The sequence below is a fragment of the Canis aureus genome, chromosome 24 (assembly GCF_053574225.1).
Source record: "Canis aureus isolate CA01 chromosome 24, VMU_Caureus_v.1.0, whole genome shotgun sequence".
NCBI lineage: Eukaryota > Metazoa > Chordata > Mammalia > Carnivora > Canidae > Canis > Canis aureus.
This window is the reverse complement of record NC_135634.1, coordinates 5,663,527-5,683,912: the sequence shown is the minus strand read 5'-3', so window position 1 is coordinate 5,683,912 and position 20,386 is coordinate 5,663,527. Positions and strand designations below refer to the sequence as shown.

At 40.3% G+C, this 20,386-nt stretch overlaps 1 protein-coding gene across 9 annotated transcripts in view; it reads right to left on the bottom strand.

The window, feature by feature from the left end:
- DCLK1 (doublecortin like kinase 1) overlaps nucleotides 1–20,386 on the bottom strand; it is a 341,902-nt gene that overhangs the window by 42,324 nt on the left and 279,192 nt on the right. For 8 of the 9 annotated variants that reach the window (XM_077868080.1, XM_077868084.1, XM_077868083.1 and 5 more), the window contains 4 exons: nucleotides 20,096–20,204; nucleotides 13,492–13,549; nucleotides 12,891–13,010; nucleotides 8,732–8,878 (listed from right to left, as the gene is read on the bottom strand). In XM_077868080.1, coding sequence (XP_077724206.1) covers nucleotides 8,732–8,878; nucleotides 12,891–13,010; nucleotides 13,492–13,549; nucleotides 20,096–20,204 — 434 coding nt within the window. Of the gene's footprint in view, nucleotides 1–8,731; nucleotides 8,879–12,890; nucleotides 13,011–13,491; nucleotides 13,550–20,095; nucleotides 20,205–20,386 lie in introns of those variants that run through there. The other variant, XR_013362773.1, reaches the window with a different exon arrangement.

Genomic DNA, 20,386 nt, shown 5'->3' with positions numbered 1-20,386 from the left:
CATTAGAAATGCTTCAGCAAAATGTTTTTGCAGGTGAATAAATGTCCAGGCCTTCGGTTTGGAATTCTGTTTAACTTACTGTCAGGCAGGGCAGGAAACAAGGTTGCCTTGGGTTTTCCTCTGTCAACACTTTGAGAGAAGGATACAGGAGAATATATTCCAGTGTTCCTCTCCTCCAATGGGAGAGCACCTTTCCTAAGCAATATAATAAGCCCACTTCACAACTGAGGTTCCCCATTAGCGCTTGCTACAACCTGCGCAGGGCTCACCCTTATCTTTTACCAAGCCAGTTACAGAGGGGCACGGAGGAGGCCATTTAAAAATGTAATTTAAATTCTGTTAAAATCACAGATTGCTAAACACATCTGTTTCAAACATACAGGCGTGCGTGAGCCCAGGCGTGTGTGTGTGTGTGCACGTCTGCACACACACACACACACACACACACACACACACACACACACACACTCAAAAAGCCATCTCCAGAAAGTATTTTCCCAAATGGCAGCTATAAATTTACTTTGAACTAAGTTTTTAATTAAAAGTTAGGAATTGGAAACGCTTCTAACAAGTTCACATTTAAAATGTGGAGTCCTTGGCTTATAGCGCTCCCTGAATCGATGCTGACCTTTGGTCCTCTGCATGTCTCCTCATCCTGAACATCTTCCAGGAGGGACATTAACAGGCTGCAAGCACAGGCTTGGGCAGCCCAATCCAGCAAGTGGAGTTCTGCTGCACAAAAGAACTTTTTGCTATAACTGTATTTTAAAGCCTCCATAAAACATGACCCACAAGTGAGCTGGGAATACATTGATTGTCAATCAATGAGTATTCACAACATGAGATATAATTTAATGTTCATCCCAAGCCCTTTAAATACTATAGATGTTCCCCCACATTTTAAACACTGAGAGGCTATTAAAGAGACGGGGATTAGTGCAAATTACCAGTATGTAGTGCTTTCACTGTTTTAACTAAGCAATAAAACTGTGTAATTGTACAACACTAATTGAATGCAGCTACACATAATTGTGGGCTGCCATATGTATCCTATTACCATAAAGATTGTCAGTATTTTGTAAGCTACTCTTGTGATCATTGCAGATGGCTACAGTCAGAGAAGTTGTTCTCTAGGGTTTATTATACGGCTATAAAGACATCCCATGATTTGACAGACTAAATGTGTTAAATGGCAACAATTATGAAAAAAGTCCCAATTAAAAGCTGAAGGCATGTCCCACCAAGATACAATACAGTGAAAGGTCAGGTATTAGGTTTTAGGCACACTGGCATTTTATACAGGGTTTTTCCTTTTTGAGGAAGAGTTTTCTTTTTGTTTCTCTTTCGTTTATTTTGGGTTTTGCAGTAGCTGTAACTTACTGAACAGTAGATGTTTGGGCATAGGCCTGATTTCCTTTGGATTAGAAACTGAGACCATTTGGAAAAGTTATTTGAAAAAAATAAAAAATTTAATATATAGTCATAAAATGCAGCTGGTGGCCATAAAATAATATGAAAATTCACAGATAACCTGAACCCAGGCAAATGGTTTCTGAGATTCCCATAATAGAGAACTAAAAGCTGACTAATATAACAGATGTGTTGGAACAAACATAATTCTCAATGTTGCTGTGAATTCAAAGATAACCCTGCTGAAATGCTGGCTAATGAATCATTAGTATCCATGGAAATATTTTTCACAGAGGAGCCCAATAGGTACTAAAAAAATTTCTCATCAAATAGAATTGAACAAAGGTGGCATGAAATTGACAGTCATGAAAAAAAGTCAATTTACTTTTTAACAAATATGGTGTCCCTTTAAAAAAGACACTGATTTTCTTCCAGCCACGATATATGGCCTTTACAGTCCTTTCTAAGGAAAATGAATTAAATTTAAGCCTTTAATCTTTAAGAAGTGAAGTAAAACAACATTAATGCAGGAAATTATTTTACAAAATGCACTTTATGGTCCACATACTTTAAAATTAAACCTCCTGGAAAAAATTATTGTAATGTAAAAATCTTTATGAAATCAAACATGTAAAAATCTTTATGAAATCAAACAAATAATAAAGATCGCATAGATGTCAGAACAGGAAAAAAAGAAGTCAGAAGAGGGGTAACGATATCAGAGGGAAAAATAAAATAGCTCCTAAAGTATTAACTCTAGAGATATCTTGGGAAGAATGAGGATGAGTGGAAACTCCAGAAAGCCCGATTCTCATCCTCACTTTAAAAGAGTCATCAAACTATCTAAAGGGGAGTTCTACATAGCTGCAGTGAGATCCGTGCAACAGGCACGTCTGGATTCTGTGAGCCATTGCACATACATACCCCCTTGCTAAAACTGTGGGAACTTAATGTCATTGCAATTTTTAAAACTCGTATTACATTTTTGTCACACAAGCAATATCCAATATGTCGTTGTAGGGAAATTAGAAAAGACAGGTAATTACAGAGGGAAAGGAATTAAGCTCACCCATAATCTTGACACCTAGAAATAACCATCATTAACATTTTGGGATATAAACTTCCAGCCCTTTCTTTACCTCTCTTTCCTGCTTTTCTTTTGCCACTGGACAATATATCCTGAGTGAATAAGCATGTATCTACATCACGATTTTCAGTGGCTCCTGGATATTCCATTGCATGGATGTACCATCAGTAATAATCCCAACAGCTACTACCACTGCTATTTACTGAGCACACGGGATATGTCGGGCATTGTGTTGAGGAGTTCATGCTCTTTATCCTATCTGATCTTCACAACAACCTATTAAGTCATCTTACTGATATTTTGCAGATGACAAAATTGAATCTCAGAGATGTTGCACTGTTGTTCAATGTTTGCACAGCAAATAAGTGGGAGAACCAGAACCTAAGCTTAGGTAACATCCGAGTCCAAGATTTTAACCAGAATGTCCTCCTTCCCCCTCATCATGCCATTATTTAACTAATTAGTGCCCTAAGTTGTTTCCAAATATATGTATATATTTTTTTCATACTAAAAACCACTGAGATGAACAACCCTACATATGGATAGAGATCTGATTTTTTTCTCTTTAGGTTACATTTGCAGAAGTAGTATTACTTGATCATGGGATACTCATACTATTTAAGGTTTCAATTATTTATTAGCAAATTACCTTTCAGAAAGCTTCTCTGAAGTTACTCTTGCACCAACACATGTGAGATAATTGGTATCCTAATAACCTTTCCAATACTATATGTTCTTATTATTAATCTTTGCTAGTCCAGTAAGGCCATGTCATTTTAAATGAGATGAGTGATACTATTTCAGTCCCTAATGACAGAAGGGATGAGTAGTGGAGCAGACAGACCCAGGCCAACCAAGGCAACACACTACACTTTTATTTCCTGTGTTTTCTCACGTGCAATCACAGGTCCTTGGAAGAAGGCCCTCAGCAAATGTGCTAGTAAAGTAGCTGGTATATTCTTATACTAAATGATGTTTTGGGAAAATGTTGTCTTACTTCTATTTTTCCCTTAACTTTTATCCAAATTAGGAGAGCAGAATTTTTTTTTTCCTAAACACCTATAAAAATGATCATTCAGGTTCTGCTTGGTCATTTTCAATGACAATGGCTACATGTAATAAAGGCCAATTCTGTCATTTGCCACAACAGGTCTTCATTTCACATCAATAATAACGCAGGGCAGTTGGGGCAGGGCTAGTGACAGAGTCCTGAGAGGCCTCGGGCTCCTTTCTCCTGGATCCCCCAATCATCAGTCAAACTCTGCTGGCTCAAGATCATATGACAGTGGACTGACTGCAAATCTACTCAACTGTGCTTTTGCCTAGGTCTTCTAGATGCACTCTATCTGTGGCACTTGCCTTGTGTACCAGTGTAGTTAGCTATCTTACCATAAAATGGATTTATTTGGAGATTAAGGGTCATGGGATTAAGGCAGAAGGAAATCTGCCATTTTGTGGGCTTGGGGCTGGCTTGAACTGGAAACCAAGAGGAGCTGGAGCATATCAACACTTGGAAAGAACACGATACCTTACTGTTACGTATAATCCAATTAGTGAAACAGAGGCTCATGTGCTAGGCATGCCATTTTGATGGGCAGCCAGAAGCAGGTACAAATACCTGGATAGACAGTTTCTAAAAGGAAATTTCTGGTACTGATAGGCAGATTTTCTGAGAAACTGCTTTCTCCCAGAGCTGGGGAGTTGAGAAGGAAAAAGGTTTTTGAACATAAACTTTTATATTTCAAGAAAATGGCTGTTTATTTCTGGAATCTAACAAAAACTCATCTTCTAAGTTATATTTTTGCCATTAGATACTTTGATTTTCCTAAGGAGGTGGCATCTGTATATACATTTTAAAAGGCCCTCCCAGGGGCACCAGTGTGGCTCAGGGGTTAAGTATCTGCCTTTGGCTCAGGGCATAATCCTGGAGTCCTAGAATCTGGTTCCGCATCAGGCTCCCCACAGGGAGCCTGCTTCTTCCTCTGCCTGTGTCTCTGCCTCTCTCTCTGTGTCTCTCGTGAATAAATAAAAAATCTTAAAAAAATAAAATAAAATAAAAAATAAAAGACCCTCCCAACTCCTTGGAAGAAACTCAGGCTGTTATTGAGAATTTTTCCTGCCAAGGGTGCAAGCTTGCCATCTAGTGGTGACTCCTGCAAACTGAAGGCGGTTGATCCCAGGAGGACAGTTCTGGTGGTTTTGTTTGTTTTTTAAAAAGCAAAATGTCTCTTTTAGTTATATACTATCTTCACACACACACACACACACACACACACACACACACAGGTCCTGTGCACAAGTATAGCTGGGGAAACACTGCACTATCCCCACTCCGTGGCATTTAGACTGAGGCCCATGTGAGTCCTCAGTGTAATGAATGAGTTGAAGAATGGCTTGGACCTCTCATGTTGGGTCTGTCCTCTAGTCTGTGAAGAAGTGTCACTCATTCACTCACTCTTTCATCTCATCCACCCTCCCATCCCACTGGTCACTCCAGAACTGGATCATTAAGCTCCAGAACTGACAGCAAAAAGAACCATGTAAGATCATTGAGATGATTAACTTGTGAAAACAAAAACAAAAGAAAACAAACAAAACAAAAAATTAGGAATGATACAATAATAAAACTATAGGGGGTACTTATATTGGGTCAATTCTCAGTTTTCACACCAAATGTGGCTGGAAACACCACTGTAAATCAAATCATGTTCTCTCATTAAAAGACCTTGACCTAACAAATACATAGACTTGAATAGGTCAATATAGATCCCTAAGGCCAAGCTACAACATTTTTATATATCTCTATAAGGATTAAAAATAAAAAATTCTGGAAGTTCCATAATTATGGTACTGTATAAAATAAAATCTATTGCTGAATTTGACACTTAAAAAATAATTCTTTGCTAGTTATAACAAACATTAAACACTTAGCTGGCAAGAATCTTATTAGTAATCTAACAATTTAGGCTTTTTTGAGGTTCCTTAATAAAAGAGTAATGCAAAGTGTGGAGTGAGGCCTTTTTATTTGGTAAGTTTATTTATTTGGCAGTAAAAAAAATGGACTCGAAATCTTTAAATTTGTCATAGCATTTTTCAAAAATAGTCTCTAGCTCTACATTTTGCCAGGAGATGGCAAATCCATGCATGGGTAGATAGTAAAATTTTAAAAGCAATGTCAAAAAAGATGCAAGATGATTTCTATAACATATAATTTGTTGTGAAACAGTTTTATTTTTAGGAATAATTTAATTTTTATTACAAATAAAACGGGAATAAAAAAGAATGAAGCTAATAGTTCCATGTTATCTTTTTATCTTTATAAAATCCCCTTAAAGGAGGCTCAAAGGAGTTAAGAAACTTGTTCAAGGTCATAAGACCAGCCAGTGGAAGAGTGAAGCACTTGGTTTTGAACTTTGGTGCATCTGACTATAAATCCTCAGTATGTGAATGTGCCTCCCATGACGATTTGCTCTTATTTCCACATAAAGGTCAACAGAACGTGAAATTAACAGAAGTCGCAAGTTCAGTTAGTGATGTCCTAATTTTGTTCAATTTTTCTATTCTTCTACCTATTTTTTAATAGATTTATCCCTGTAAAACTCACCAACTCTTATTACTTCCCTAGAGTAAGAAAGTACTAAACTGGAGAAGCAGAATTACTTTAGTTCATATACATATATATCAGACCTATATTGCAAATGACTTCAGTGGTGTGTGTGTATTTCACATCCCTGCATTGGAAAAGAAAGGAAAAAAAGAGTGAACTTTTTTCTTTTTCAGTAATTTAAAAAAGTAAAATATGTTAGAACGAGCACAGTATTTTCAAAGTGTCCTGCAAATTGTAATTTTAGAAAAAGTACCCTGCTAAGTAATCATGTATGGCATTTACAGAAATAGATAACGCTCTGGTGAGAAGCAAGTGAGCAGTGTCACACAAAACCAAACTGCAAAGGGTGGGTGGGTGGGGGGAAATGAAACTTTAATTTTTCAATCACTGAATTTTTGGGACTTAGAGAAATTTTTAAACAAAGGCTAATTGTGAGTCTGTTCCCATGAGATGATCCTACATAATTCAGGACAGAGGAGTAATGAATGCAGACAAGAGAAAATTGCTGCAGGTTACGGAGGCAACTATGCAGAAGAGAATGTTCTGGCGACTGCGGAGATGTGGAATTTGAGGGGCAATTAAGTCAGAACTCCGGCACTTGACCTCAGCTGCCTTCATTAGCCAGTAGCTCCAAGTTTATGAACGTAATTACGGTGAACTAACTGCATGTGTATTTATTTCTTGAATGCCTCTTTTTCCTACTTGAATCTCAACTCCATGAAGGCATCTCTCTGTTCCCTGGCACCACATTTGGCACAAAGCAAGCATGCAATAAACCTCCCTCATGCACAGCTTCATGTCGTCTAGAGGTTAAAATCTTGGACTCTGGAGTAGGGCAGGGCTAGGCTGATATAGGAGTTCTTCCACATATGACTTATAATGGCTTTATGCAGGTCTTTTAACTTCTAGGCACTCAGTTTCCTTAACCTGTGAAATGGGACAGTAATAGAATTTACCCCATTTGTCCGTTGTGAGGATTAAATGGGATGAGGGTAAAGCGCAGGGCAAACTCATGGGTAGGTGGCCATCTTAGCAGATGTCACCAGCCCTTTCTGTGTAGTGGGAGTTGAGTTGCTCATCTGCTTCTACACTCAAATGCTCATTTGGGTCATGTGGGGGAGCTTGTTTCCACGAAGATCTGTACCCTGTCACCAGTCACCAGATTCTGATTTGCTAGGGCTGCAGGGAGGCTCAGAAATTTGCATTTTTAAAAGGCATCTGGGAGTAGTTCAGATGCAGGGAGTCTTGGACCACCCTTGGAGAAGCACTGCTTTAGAGAGAGAATCCTCAATTCCCAGATTTCTGAAGAGATGGACAAACTAACAGTAATATATAATACATGACTCTTGGGCCTGGGTAATGAAAGTTAAAGAACTAGCATCTTAGTTGGGGTGGGTGGGTGGGGGGGGGGTTTATTATTTATTTATTTATTTATTTATTTATTTATTTATTTATTTATTTTGGTGGGGGGAGTTTAGAAAATGAATAGGTTTCATTAAAATTCCAGCATGGAAAGCCAGCAAAATTTATGTTACTCCCATATTCACCAGTGACAGCTCGCCGATGCCCAGTTTCTGTCTTCTCAATTATTTCCAATACTGTCCCTTTAACGTCTGGACTAGGAAAGGACTCTCGTTTGTTTGCTTCAAGAACTCTCAGTGTTGCCCCAGAGACATGGAGTTCAGAAAAGTAAAACAAATAATTATAGAAGGGGATAGGGATGTCTCTGATTTTTTTTTAAAGATTTTATTTATTTATTCATGAGAGACACAGAGAGAGAGGCAGAGACACAGACAAAGGGAGAAGCAGGCTCCATGCAGGGAGCCCGACGTGGGACTCGATCCCGGGCCTCCAGGCTCACACCCTGGACTGAAGGCAGTGCTAAACAGCTGAGCCACCGGGGCTGCCCATGTCTCTGATTTTTAAAACCAGTGTTATGATTATTTTTATGCTGAAGGGTGTCTTTAAAACTCATGATGTATTGTCTTAGCCTTTAGATCATATTATTGAAAACTAAATTTGGGGGGGCTTCCTTTTTTTTCTAAGTAAAAACTTTTTAAAAAAAGATTTAAGATTTTTTAATTTAAAAAGATTATTCATGAGAGACACAAAGAGAGGGGCAGAGACATAGGCAGAGGGAGAAGCAGGCTCCTTGTGGGGAACCCAAAGCAGGACTCGGTCCCAGGACCCTGGGATCATGATGTGAGCCAAAGGCAGAGGCTCAACTACTGAACCACCCAGGTGTCCACTAAGTAAAAACCTTTAACATCAAAGTGCTGTAGATACATTAATATACATGTAAATACTCCTCATGACTCTCTTGGTCTAGCCCAAGGTGTCAACCACAGCCCTGGATTTCCCAAGCTCTATTCCCCCAAGGCTGTCTGAGGTTTTTATATGCTAATTATTAGTCAAGTACTCCCAACAGCCCAGGAACCCTTAGAAATACACTTAAAAAGGTTAGTTTCCAGCTCAAGTCCAGCTAGAAACTAGCCTTTAAAGTATATTTCTTTTCAAAAAAGAAATATAAGAAAGAAAAGAATATAGGAAAGGAAAAAAAAAGAAGTATTCATATTCACTTATGAGTGCTTAGAACTCAGGATGCTTGAGGTTAGAATTCCTCTTACCAGTAGATTCTCTGGCTTAATGTCCCGGTGGACGATGTTCAGGCTGTGCAGGTATTTGATGGCGCTGGCCAGATTGTACAGCATCCCACTGGCGTCTCGTTCAGTGTATTTGTTAGTTGAAGTAATGGCATCAAAGAGGTCTCCTCCCTGAGAAGAGAACAGCAGGTGGAGCAGCACGTTAGCAGATGATCCAATGGTGCCTCCTGGAGAGGTAACTGACAGATTATCAAGGAGATGGAGAAGCATGCAGGATCTTTGGGCTCCTAGGGCTTTCCCTGCCACTTCCATTGCAAAGGCCCACAGACTTCCTATGGTGATTTCTTTCCCCACTGTGAAAGCCAGTATGGCATCTCCTCCATAGCTCAAAGGAGCAGGTGAGGATTCTCTGCCATCCAATGTGCAGTGGTTTCCACAGCCCCAACCAGGGAGGAGAGGCGGAGCCAGGTCTCCAGGGCAGAGGCCTGTGACCCCTGGGTGCCCTGGCAGCATGTACTGCCTCATACTAACTGCCAGCAGAAGTTCAAAGTCATAATCCCAAAGCTCTCAGAATGAGAAACAGGTAATACTGCAGATCACATCCTTAACAAAATGTTCTGCTGCCTTATGAAGTACGCGCGCGTGCGCGCACACACACACACACACACACTCCATTCGCTTCATTCTCTAGATTTAGCTCTCTTGGAGTGGGTGTAATGTTTTCTTTTTCAATAATGTGCTTCTTTGTAAGGAGCAGAGAAAAGGACAGAAACTGTCATTTCAATGATGAGAGAGAAAGAGAGGAGGAGATAGGAGGGTGGAGAAATTTCAAAGAAAGTTTTCTAGGACCATTTTGTTCAGATGAATAATCTGAACTTTTGTTTCCCTTGTTCCTTGCTAACATATTGTTATTTGGAGAAATAGAATGCTTTTAGGCTCCAATTTTAGTTCTATTTATTTGAAACCCTTTCAGAAATTTGGGTCTGATTTACTAACAACGTTTGCATCATTCTTGCACACAATGCACCAAATAGCTGAGCACAGGAGCCAACTGTGTTCATCTATTGCCTAATGTGGTAAGGGATTTCATTTTTTGTTTTTAAATAGCAAAAGCAAAATATAGGCCTTACAGGCTGATGATTTTTGAATTTCACGAGCTGGCCTATCCTCTGTTCCCCTGTACCAGCCTCCACTCAGGAGGCTGCTCCCACAGCCCATTCAGCCTTGACAGTTCCCAACCTGAGCACCTACATTTGTGTCAAAATGAACACTTTCTCAGCTTTCTCTTTCTCTCAAAGGTAAGGCTGCCAAATGCAGGTTTACAGGTTGTTTCCATGCCTCCAGGAGGCAGGATTTTCAGTGTGGCTATGTGAACAGCACCCTGATGTAGTGAGATGTGTGCATGGCTGTGTATGATGATCCCGCGATGACTCCACAGTTGTCCTAGTCATCTAGGTAAGCTTCAGGCATCCTGTGAGCTTGCTTCCTCTGCATCCTCAACGACGCAGTCAGCCAGTCCTTCCTGTAAGGCATGTCACATACACAGCTCTTCTCCTGGTTAAGAGCTATTGCTGCACTATCCCTGGGGGCTCCATGTGGCCTCACAACCTGCACTGCCTCCCAGGCTCTTTATTTGAAGCATCCAAGGAACTGACTGTTACCTTCCCACCTGGTATGTTGGCCTTCTCCTTCTCTCTTCAAAAAGTTGGCATTCCTTTCCCATGGCTCTCCATGTTCGGGTGCCCTCCTAATTCCAACCTGTCTCATTGCATCTCCTGCCACTAGCTAGACCAGTTTGTCGACTTTATGCTCCAGGGAGGATATTCTTCCCCCATCATTAAAACATGCCCAAATCACCCTGCGTTCCAAGCCTGTCCTTCTTAGAACCCCCTTCCTAGAATGTCCCATCTGGTGCCTTTGTCTCTCTCCTGCTGATCAGTTAGGGCCTGGCCACAGCCTCTGAATCCCTTCCTCTGAACACATTTGCAATTTGCATGGGCACATATCTGTAGGCAGAAGTCTAAAGTCTTGTTCTTATTAATTATGGAATTTCACTTGTAATTACTGTTACTTCACTATTTTCTAGAATACAGGCCTTGTTTATCCTAAAGCCACAGGCACTCTTTGGCACACCATCAGACTCATGACAAGTATGGCCCTAGCTACAATTCTCCGGGGAAATGTTTATGGGAGCCTTTCAACTCAAGCCTGGGGTTGGCCTTCACTTCTCAGGATGCTTCCAGATCTGGCCTCACAGCAGTTGTGGAGCAGCCTAAATGTAAGGGTGTGATCTGGTGGTACAATTGAGAAGTCCCGATGCTGGACTATGCAGACACTCTCTGGCCTTGTTGGGCTATCCTGGTCAAATTCCCAGAGGGAATTTGCAAAAGGCTGTTAAGTGAAGTGAAGCTTCCCAGTGGTAACTGAGCTATTGTCACCTGACTAAGCATCTCAGTGACAGCCTAGGCTTTCCCACCAAAATGCATTCTGAACTCTTAAGCCTTCACTGCTTTCATTTCTCAGCTTCAAATTTGTTTGTCTTAACTCTTCAAGAATCAGCCAATAAAAGGAGGCTAATCAGTTTTTAACAGCGTACAGAAGGGCAACAGGAATGGTTTGAATTTGTTGCTCTGAAAATTAAAATCATTGTAAAAATATTATCCTTGGACCTAGAGAAAGTATATTTTACAATATGGGTGATTACCAAACTCTACATGGCAATAAAGCACCAATATGAAAATCTTCCAAATAACTGAAATCAACCTTTCTTTGTTGAAATAATAGTTTACCATTTTTATCTCCCTCGGTCTCAAATGAGGCAATACCTTTGTTTCACTACAAATCAACAAGTCCCACTTCTCTGAAAGAAACAAATCCTAACATAAAGTAGGAAAAAGCAGGCTTCATCTGCAAATACAAATAACCCCTAAAAAAAAAAAAAAAAGCCAACAGATCTAGAGTAAAGCAACTCTGAATAATAAAAGCTTAAAGGGCCCTCAAATGAGCATTTTTCTACATAGTAACAGATTAGCTTATTACATGCTGTCTTTGTCTTAAGTCTTTACAGAAGGAAATGCCACATTCCACAGTGCTGATTCCTGCCACCAGCTGGGGCGTGTGATTCCAAACATGGTTCCCGGAGCCCCAGGCACTCACTGATGGGTGCACACAGTTGATGCAGAGGGTGGTGTGACTAATTTACGACATTTTACAACTAAAGTAGAAATTAGTTACACCTTCAGTTAGATTAACATAATAGGAAAAAGGCTTGAGAAAAACAGCACTTCATGAACACTAGACACTAAATTTGTAAAAGCTTTTAGTTACTGAAAATTTTAAATATGGAAGTAGAGGGAACAGGAGAGTCACCTTTCACTTAGATTCAGCCATTATCAATATATGGCCATTTCTATCCATATTCTATGATTTAATAAAATACAAATGTAATTTTACGTAACAAGATGAGGTTGTAACATCTACTGAAAGGCAGCAGAATATTTTCTACTGTGATTTTTCTATGACGTTGGTGACTAAAAGTTTAAAGCTTTTCCTTTCTTTTTTTTTTTTTTTAATAAGAATGGTTGATACCTTTGGATGTGGTTCGTGAAAAAGTACACAATTTCTACTACAATCTTAACAACAATGATCATATTGGTACCAAATACTTTCTGTGTATTAGAAAATACATAGTGGAGGGTGCTCAGTCAGTTGAGTATCAGACTCTTGACTTTGCCTCAGGTCATAATCTCAGAACCATGAGATCAAGTTCCACATTGGGCTTAAGATTCACTCTCTTCCTCTCCTGCCCTTCCCCTCACAAAAAAAAAAAAAAAAAAAAAGAAAGAAGGAAAAAAGAAAGAAAGAACGAACATGGTGAAAGCCACCTTTCTTATCTTCACCATAACACTCCTAGTATGTACTATTAATCTTCTCATTTTACCTTTGAGGAGACAGAGGTACAGAGAAGTATACCCAACGTCAGAAAGCTATATGTCAAGGTTGGGACTTGAATTCTTGCGGTATAACTCTAGTGTTAATACTCTTAACTGTTATGCCAATACATGGACATGAAAGACTAAACATTGGTAGACGGAAATAAAGGAGATAAAATAGAAAATAAAGAGCTCGATCAGATAGGAAAGTGTGGTACCTTGTGGGTTTATTCTTTTTCTAAGATACACACCTTTACTAATTCCATGACAAGATACAGTTCTGTTGGCACATCCATCTCTTCGATCAGAAGAACAATATTGGGATGTTTCACTCTTCTTAAAATAGACACCTCATTCTGGATCATGTGCTCCTGTTGAAGAGAAAAGTTACCTCAATCAATATACACATCAAAATACATGAGGAGCTAACTTCAATGAGTGAAACTATACTGAGGATCAAAGGAGATATGCTTTGGCAAAAGAGAATGAGTATATCCTAGATTGAGATACTCAGCCTAGAACTGCCAAAAGATGTTGAAGGTCCTCAGATGATGCTTGCAGCCTATCAGGATAAGTATAATTGCATATAGAAGGATGGAATGAAACTTACATTGCAAAAGTAAATGAAGAAAGTAAAGAGGCAAACAACGATAATGGAACAGAAATAAAATCATTCCAATTAACTTTTATTGCAAGAATATTTATAGGATAAAGTTATGTTCCAATAAATATATAACATTCTATTCCACCAAAATGCAATTCTTGGGGTGACCTTATGTTTATTTGGGAACTGATCTTCGTGTTTCTACCCCAGCAACCCCCTATTTTCATAACAATATGCCTTATACATACTTTGCCTCGACATTTGCTTTTCTTGATAATTTTCAGAGCATACTCCCTAGCGGTTGACCTGCAAAGAGAAAGTTATTTGTAAAAAATAAACTCAATTTCAAATCTGTTGAGTCATTTTGTTAAGGATTAATTTATTAGCCCATATATCTTGCATCAAACTGGTGTGAATAGTTTTTAAAAGATTCCTTTTTTCAAAGAAATATGTAAATCTTAAGGGGTGGACCAAGTGTACAGACAACAAATATGCTAGGATAGAAACATCTTGAGCTGTTTGTTACCATTTTTGCAATAAAACCACCACCATCGGGGTGCCTGAGTGGCTCAGTAGGTTAAGCTACCAGCTCTTGATTACAATTCAGGTCATGATTTCAGGGTCCTGAGATGGAGCCTCACATCAGGCTTTGAGCTCAGTAGGGAGTCTGCTTTAGGATTCTCTCTCCCCCTCTGTCCCTCCTCCCTTGCTCTCTCTCTCTCAAATAAATAAATCTTTAAAAAAACAAACAAACCCAGGACTCTTGTTCTTAAGGACTCTGCTTCATATACAGCCCAGCCAACTCTGACCTTCCTCTGTGATGGGTGTGGGAGGGAGGGCTTAGTCATATAGGCACCTTTAAATAGCTTCCTAAATTGTGTTAACATTTCTAAGACACTGTAGTGCCAAAAACAACAGCTCTATTGTCGAAAGATGTATACTTAATAATCATAGGAAGCCACTATTTTACAAGCATTGCCATTTCATTTCTGATAGGAAACCAGAACAGCTTAGCTTCTTACCCATAGGTAAAAGCCATCTTGAGGGATACAAATGAATACAGTGGGAGTCGGATTGATTAAGAACAAAAGTTTTAAATAGGGTTTTAAAATCTTCAGTATGAAAAAAATAAAAATAAATAAAAATAAAATCTTCAGTATGAATAATCAAGGGGGGATTTCCTAGTTACATGTTTAGAGCAAGAGTAATTTGCCCATAAATTAAGAGGCCAGATATTAGCAGTGTTTCTCAAGGGCATTTTAGACACCACTCATATCATTTGCTAAAAGTGCTTCTCCCACTATACTTCCAGGCCCCTGCGTGGACAAATGAAAGAGTGAAGTCATGCACATGCAAGAGGATTCTTCACCTCATAAAAGGACCGGGGTCCCTTTAAGTAGTCTCTTCTTAGGAGGTTTCTGAGGAGTTTGTTTGCAAATTTGAAAACGTCTAATCAAGAGGAAAACTAAAAGCTGAATAATTTCTGGATTCTGCTTTTCATGAGTCACTAAAAAACTATAATAAAACAAATCTGAAGGGTGTCTGTGTGGCTCAGTTGGCTAAGCATCTGCCTTTGGCTCAAGTCATGATCCCAGGATCCTGGGATCGAGCCCCACATTGGCCTCCCTGCTTAGTGGAGAGTCTGCTTCTGCCTCTGCCCCTCCCTTTCCTTCCCCTCATGCTCTCTCTCTGGCTCTCACTCTCAAATAAATAAATAAAATATTAAAAAATAAAAATAAAAAATAAAACAAATCTGAGAATTGAATCCCTGACACTCTCATATCTGGTTTAAAACATTTCATTTGATGACAGAGAAAACTAGATTATTGGACTGACCACTGTGATAAAAGCCAGCAATCGCAGGCAGGGCCTGTGAGCTGGGGTGGAGGTGACACTTCCATTCTGTGCCTCAACAAAGGGATGGTGTTGGTGAGAAAAGAGGGGGATTTATTAGTTTTGTCATTTCCCATGTTACCATTTGATCCTGTTTCTCTGGAATAAGTAAAATTACAGGACTCAAAGTAAAGGGCTAGTGTGGAACCAGGAAGGCTGAGTTCCCTCAACAGCCAGACGGACAAGGAGTAGAATCTCCAAGGGTCAAGTGGGTGTGTTGCTGGCTTCCAGGACACCAGGCCAATTAGGTTATGTCCTAAACCTAGGACTGAAGGACAAATATGGGCAAGCCTGGGCTGCAGTGGCCTCAGGGCTTACTGGGAAAAGGGACTTAATGGGTTCAGTACCCAGAACCTTACGTAAGAAGATCCAAAACTCAAAAAAAAAAAAAAAAAAAAAAAAAAAGGAAGATCCAAAACTCAGTTAGATTGACCCGTATTTTATATCAGATGGTGAGCCCTGTAGAGGACCACCAAAATTAATACTGCAAGTTTTCTTTCTTGATTCCTTGAAGGCAGAACCATAAAGTCCTAATAAAATCCTTAATTATTATATGTTTATAGGAAAGTGGCTGAGTCTGGAAAATAAACCTGAAAACAGCTGTTAGTACTAAATGTATACCATAAGTATAAAAACTTAACTTCTTTCTCTAAATTGGTAAATGAAAACACTTGGCAAGAAATAAAACCTTAAACCAAGTATTTGCCTTCCTGCGGACCCTAACTCTGAGGACCACTGTGCCTGTGTAATTCTTCAGTGAGTGATTACAAGCAGGGTTCTTTGGTGGCTACAGAGGTGAACAAAACCTGGGCATTTCAGACAGATGAGCAAAACCTGGTCCTTGTCCCAAGTAGCCTACAGCTTGTTGTGGTGAGAACACCAGACACCAGGATTGCTAGTGAAACTATAACCCATTTGCTCGTTCCTGAAATTACATTCTTGACCTTGCACAGAATCACGGAGCTTTGAATGTCACAGCAAAGGCAGTGGCAGCAGCAGTAGCAGCAACAGGACAATCTTTGTTTGCTTTTTCCTTCTATATAAGAACTCAATTTGTAAGGTCTCCTTCCTATTAAGATTGACCCAAGGTTAGAGCTTGAACTATTAAGAGAGAAATTTCCAAATTTTATGAATTTGAACTAAATCTAATTTTTTAATGTTTGTGCTAAAAAATAATGGTTTGGAGAAAGCAGTCTTGTTTAGTGATTCTCAACCCAGGGCCAGTCTGCTACCCAGCCCCCTTCCCTCACCCTGGGATGGGGACGGCGGGGGGCAGCAGAACACTTATTGATTGGGATGCTCTGGACTAATGTGCTTTTTGTTGTTGCTGTTATGGAGGTGGTGCTAGGTTTTCAAGGCACTAAAGTTCTGTGGAAAAGTAAAAACAGCATTTCCATTGTAGAATTTGATGGATTTCATGGCAACCCATCCATTATGGATTAGGTTCTCAAGCAAAGAGACTGGGGGTCTTGTCCCTCTCTATAGTCCCAAATATGTCCAGTGTAAGCCTGAACTAGCCAAAGGCTCCGAGCATGTTGGTTGAGTTGTGGAAATTCCAGAGAATGTTGGCAGTTAGGACCCCCCACCCCAACAAAGAAGGGTTAGTAAGCACCACCCTTCCTTTGCCACATAATCATAAGGAAGCCCATCTCAGCCTCTTCCGAAGAGGGTAATTGCGGATAGCAGAGAATTGAGGCATTCCAGAATGTCTTATCAGACATCTCTGGAGTAGAGTCTGATTTTGAACTTGAGCACAAGCCCAGTGCCAGAGCATCCTCAGGAAGAAGGGAAGGAAGAGTACTGTCAGCTAGCTGAGAAACAGCTAAGCTTCACCCTGACTCATCCTCCAAATCACACTTCAGAAGGAAATGGCTTCAGACTTTAGGTCCAAGGTTTTGGAGGTTCTTGAGATTTCTGAAGACCTTCTAGGAAGATGCAACCCATTATTGTGGCCTTGAAGTCCCTGTCCGTTCAGATGGGTTTGAGCCCACCTATATGCGCTGCTCAAGCCAATGGTTTCCTTGCACAGTTCCTTGGGCTTATAGGGGAGGCAAGGAGAGAGGGAATCATGAGCAGCTAGAACCTTAATACAATTCTGATGCATACACTGCTAAAAAATGCAAGCAGTGCAGGTGGAGAGGAGGACCAGAAGCCCCTGGAGACACTGGCCCTACTCATAGCTGCACCTCTTATACCCTTGGCTTGTAGGTAATTAGCCCATGAAGAGCCCCGAAAGCCAAAGATGAAAGGCACTTCATTGCGCCCTGTACTCATGCTCTGAGCCCTCAGGGGTCTCTTCAGCTCTCTGAGTTCTCTTTGGGACCTCAAGTATTCCATAAAACAGCTTCAGAATAGAGCAAGTCTCAGTTCACCAACCTCCTCTGGTATGTCCTAGGGACTCCTGAGGCCGCTGGCAAAACTGCTACAGGGGAACAGACAGAAATCTAAGTGGACGGGGCAACCACTGCTATGCTGGGACAGGGCCGTGGAACACAAGGCCTATGCAACACTATTATTGTGTCCATTGTTGTAGGAAAGCCTTCCCTGTGACAGCATATCACTAACAGAGGAGGACATACTTGCTCTTGTTAATACATATGCATCCTTCAAAGTATGGCAGGATGTCCCCGCAAGCAATGTGTGCCATTTACAACATTCTTAGCTCACTTTTATTTTCTTGGACCTCTGGAAAATATTAAGAGAATGTTTCATGATGCCTCCAGGGAGAGAGGGCACATGCCATATGTCCTCATTCAGCAGGAGCAGAACACTGAAACTTTTGGGGGCAATCGGTGTTTAGACTCCAAAGGCTTATACAATGAAACCCAAGATGAGAACTCATGCAAAATGAACACAATCCAAGCGAGAAAGAAAGAAATTAATTCTGGATAGAGACATGAGAAATTTCTCTTGTGGGAAGACCAGTAACTGTTAGACTAAGATGCCATCATGATCTCTGAGCAAGCTAGGAGAAACAGCACATGGCTGCCACACCAGGCTGAACAGAGGACAAACACTGGCGGATAACCAGATACCCCACATAGGAAGGGCATGGCAATCTGCTAAAAATGGGATTTTTCTGCCACAATGGGAAAAAAAGTTAAAAAGAGTTGAATCTACTATCAGTAAAAGTAGAAATGAAATATAAAATTATATAAACATACACACACACACACACACACACACACACACTTCCACCCTTTGCCTTACGAGTGGCTCTCCTGATTTAACTTTTATCTTTTTTGTACAGAGACAAATGTGGTATGCGTGACTTTAGATCAGCTAAGCTACATTCTCATGAGAGACTCCTTGTTGGAGGGAGTGAAGTGGTCAAAAGTGTGGGTTTTGGACCTATGCCTTATTAAGTACCTACTAGCAGAGCGACCTTGGGCATTTAACTTCTCTAACAGCATTCTTTGTATGCTTTATATAAAACAAAGACAATATTGGTATTATGGGATTATTACGGCAATTACATGAAAAATCATAAGGGCTTTGTCTGTAGTTTATGCTCAGTGAACAGTGGTTGTTCCTGGTTTTGGAGGTGTGAGGCCTACAAAAGTAATGGAGAACTTTCTATATTTGGCAGTGATGTAACACATGGTCAAACTCTGGTGGCAGTGGGGTGACTGAGGGCAGAGGGGGGAAAAAGTAGCCTAACAGTAACTAATAAGAGGTTTTCTTATACTACTTATTCCATGCCCCTCCTTCACAGAGTGGCTGCTACAGTGGCTTGCTGGCCCTGGGGGGGAATATCCTAGCCCAGGTGGTATGCTGCGGTTGAGCGAAGTAAGAGATCTAATGCACAAAGGTATCTTAACGAGGGCTCTGCTGCCTTCGTGGAGGAAGCATCTTCCTAAGAGTGGCAAAGGGGGTAGGGGAGCAAATCAGTGGACACTGACCCAAGTGAGGACCCTGGTGATGCCTGAGGCCCTGTGCAGACTTCCAACTCTAACATGGCACAAATCTTGTGCTTCTAAATCAAAGCCCTTAGAGAAGAACAAGTTCTGGATCTTGCCAAGACTAAAGCTTATAGTCCAAGGCATCCTCTCTGAGAGGTAGAGTAGAGTGAAGGAGCATTATTTTCAGACAGTGCTGTCTAGTAGGAGCCCAGCCTCACCATGGGCAGAGAGAAGTGACACGGAAGCCAGTCCCCAGGAAGCGCATGTGCACTTCCTCAAGAACAAAGCAGGGTTTCCCCTAACTTTTCCACACTCTGTTCACCAGCTCTGAGAAGGAGCTGCTGGCAGACCAGGTCCCTGTAAAGCAAAAATCTGTTCAAGAAATGAAGTCCAAATAGAACACTGGGCTTGGGGTTTGAGGCCGCCATAATCTGGGCTGTGACTTTATTAGTTGTCACTTTATCTAGGAGCCACCAGCCACTGTCTTTGATTAGGTATCAGGATCTCAGAGATACACCTTTTACTCCAAACCTCTTGCCCTTCGCCCACAAGAGTACCAAGCTCATTCATTTTGAAACATTTTAATGTATTAAACCATTTTTGTTGGGATCAGTATATACTCATTTTAAAGCTTTTCAAGGTTACTATATTTAATTTGATGATAGTACATTAGTATACACCATATACAAGAATGTTCTGACCTCTAGAAGATGCCTCAAAAAAGTGTAGAGAAAAAAAACCATTCAATACTTTTTTTTTTTTTTTTTTTTTAAACAAAATGAAAGGGCTCACCTGAAAGATCTGGCAAAGTTTTGCTGAGTACATTAAAAAGGAAAAATCAAAGTCCTTAATTTATAGATTGTCCCGGGAATCACTACATTTTTCAAATCTGTTGTTAGATGGGCTTTTCCTTCTTTAAAAAAAAATTTTTTTACATCTGGAGTTGAGACAGTAACCTATTCCATATGTGCCACAGACGGCAAATAAAGACACAATCTTGGAAAACATAACGCCAAATGTTTCCTTTAAAGTTTGATGCAAATGATATCCTTCTCACCTTTCTACACATTCCTTGACAACAGCAAAATTTCCATCCCCTATTGTCCTTCCGACTTTATATCGTTCTGTTATTGTGGCCGGAATCTGGAAGCCTTCCTCCGACACTTCTGAAAGAATCATTAGTACATTTTTATTGGTAGGAAAGGGAATACAGATGTTGCCCCAGAAAGACATTTAGAAGTATCATCTAATAGACTGGAACTGATTGAGAATCGATATGTCACTTTCTATACAGTGAGGCACACCCCCCCTCTGCTGACATTGTATACTCAACAGTTCTTCCTAAGAC